This window comes from Rhincodon typus, chromosome 45, assembly GCF_021869965.1.
Source record: "Rhincodon typus isolate 14 chromosome 45, sRhiTyp1.1, whole genome shotgun sequence".
Lineage (NCBI taxonomy): Eukaryota > Metazoa > Chordata > Chondrichthyes > Orectolobiformes > Rhincodontidae > Rhincodon > Rhincodon typus.
This window is the reverse complement of record NC_063376.1, coordinates 460,476-462,868: the sequence shown is the minus strand read 5'-3', so window position 1 is coordinate 462,868 and position 2,393 is coordinate 460,476. Positions and strand designations below refer to the sequence as shown.

The 2,393-nt window shown below is 51.9% G+C and overlaps 1 protein-coding gene across 1 annotated transcript in view; it reads left to right on the top strand.

The window, feature by feature from the left end:
• The window catches only part of LOC109925017 (calmodulin-binding transcription activator 1-like), a 53,454-nt gene that overhangs the window by 22,457 nt on the left and 28,604 nt on the right, over positions 1–2,393 (top strand). Inside the window, exon 11 of the mRNA XM_048620010.1 lies at positions 291–529. Within this exon, the coding sequence (XP_048475967.1) occupies positions 291–529 (239 nt within the window). The remainder of the gene's footprint in view (positions 1–290; positions 530–2,393) is intronic.

Below are 2,393 nucleotides of genomic sequence, written 5' to 3'. Positions count from 1 at the left end.
TTCGCACAGTCAGACTGTACAGTCATAGTCGCTCACAGACTCCTCACGCTCGCATTTGCACAGTCAGACTGTACAGTCATAGTCACTCACAGACCCCTCACTCTCGCATTCACACAGTCAGACTGCCCTGCTGTGGATTCCCCCTGGTCATTGGGAACGTCCTTCCTACATTTCTCCTGTATCATGCTGTTAGAATGTTACAGGCATCTTTGTGGTTGGGCCTCCTAATGACTGACGGCTGCCTTATCCCCGATCCTGACACAGACACACATACAGGCATGCGTGCACAGTGACAGGCGCACACACGGACGGATGCACACATGTACGGGCGCACGCCCTCAGGTGGACAGATGCACAGGGGCACGTGCAGGCGGACACACATGTGAATATGCGTGCACACGGATGGGATGCGCACACGCACAGGTGCGCGCACGTGTGGACAGACATGCACAGGCGCGTGCGCAGACGGACACACAAACGTGCTGATGGACAAACACGAACGGATGCCCACACGTGGACAGGCATGCGCGTACACACATGCACACACATACGCACAGCCACACACATGAATGGACACACACGCACACGTGCACACATGGACAGGCGGTCACGCCATCACGTGCGCACACACACGAACGGATGCCCACATACGGACAGGCATGCGTGCGTGCATACGGACACGGATGGATGCATGTGCACACACACAGACAGAGACGAGCGCATACGCACGGACCGACACGCGCGCACACACGGACCGACACGCGCGCACACACGGACCGACACGCGCGCACACACGGATTCACACGCACACACATGGATTCACACGCACACACATGGATTCACACGCACACACACACTCACACACAATGGACGCGCATACACACACAAGAATCTTTCTCTTACACACGCACCCGCTCCCGCACACTCTCACACCTCACTGTTGTTACTGCACTCTGGAATCTAGGACAGCACCCTCTATGTAACAGCATTTTAAAAAAGAAATGGTTAATTGGATGTGAGGGTTGCTGGCAGGAAGGTATTATAGCCTATTTTTAATTGTTTTTGAAAGCTTGTATGTATTGGCTCTTGCTGTGTAACCGTGGGGAGCTGGGGCCTAGAGGCTAATTGCCAATCATGTGATATGAATGCGGATGTTGTTTGGGGTGGAGGACTTGTTGGGTTATAGTGAGCAGCAGGCTCTGTGTCTCACTGTTCTCTCTGTGCCTGCTGACTGTCCATGACAGTATCGGTAAGAGTGACCATTGCACGGTCCTTGTGGAGACGAAGTCCCGCCTTCACATTGAGAATAACCTCCATCATATTGTGTGGCACTATCACCGTGCTAAATGGGACAGACTTCGCACTGATCTAGTAACTCAATACTGGGCATCCATGAGGCGCTGTGGGCCATCAAAAGCAGCAGAATTGTACTCCAGCACAATCTGTAACCTCATGGCTCAGTATATCCCCCACTCAACCATTACCGTCAAGCCGGGGGATCAACCATGGTTCAATGGAGAGTGCAGGAGGGCATGCCAGGAGCAGCACCAGGTATACCTAAAGAATAAGTATCGACCTGGTGAAGCCACCAAACAGGATTACTTGCCAAACAGCGAAAGCAGCAAGTGATAGACAGAGCTAAGCAATCACACAATCAATGGATCAGATCTAAGCTCTGCAGTCCTGCCACATCAGTCATGAATGGTGGTGGACATTAAACAACTCACTGGAAGAGGAGGCTCTACAAATATCCTCATCCTCAATGACTGAAGAGCCCAGCACATCAGTACAAAAGATAAGGCTGAAGCATTCGCAGCAATCTTCAGCCAGAAGGGCCGAGTGGATGATCCATCTCGGCCTCCTCCAGAGGTCCAGAGCATTACAGATACCAGTCTTCAGCCAATTCGATTCACTCCACGTGATATCAGGAAAAGGTTGGAGACACTGGATACTGCAAAGGCTACAGACCCTGACAACATTCCGGCAATAGTACTGAAGACATGTGTTCCAGAACTTGCCGCTCCCCGAGCCAAGCTGTTCCAGTACAGTTACAACACTGGTATCTACCTGACAATGTGGAAAATTGTCCAAGTATGTCCTGTACACAAAAAGCAGGACAAATCCAACCTGGACAATTCCCACCCCATCAGTCTCCTCTCGATCATCAGGAAAGTGATGGAAGGTGTCAGTAACAGTGATATCAAGCAGCACCTGCTCAGCAATAACCTGCTCAGTGACGCCCAGTTTGGGTTCCGCCAGGGCCACTCAGCTCCTGACCTCATTACAGCCTTGGTTCAAACATGGAGCTGAATTCCAGCGGGGAGGTGAGAGTGACAGCCCTTGATATTCAAGGCTGCATTCGACCGAGTGTGGCATCAAGGAGCCCTGGCAAA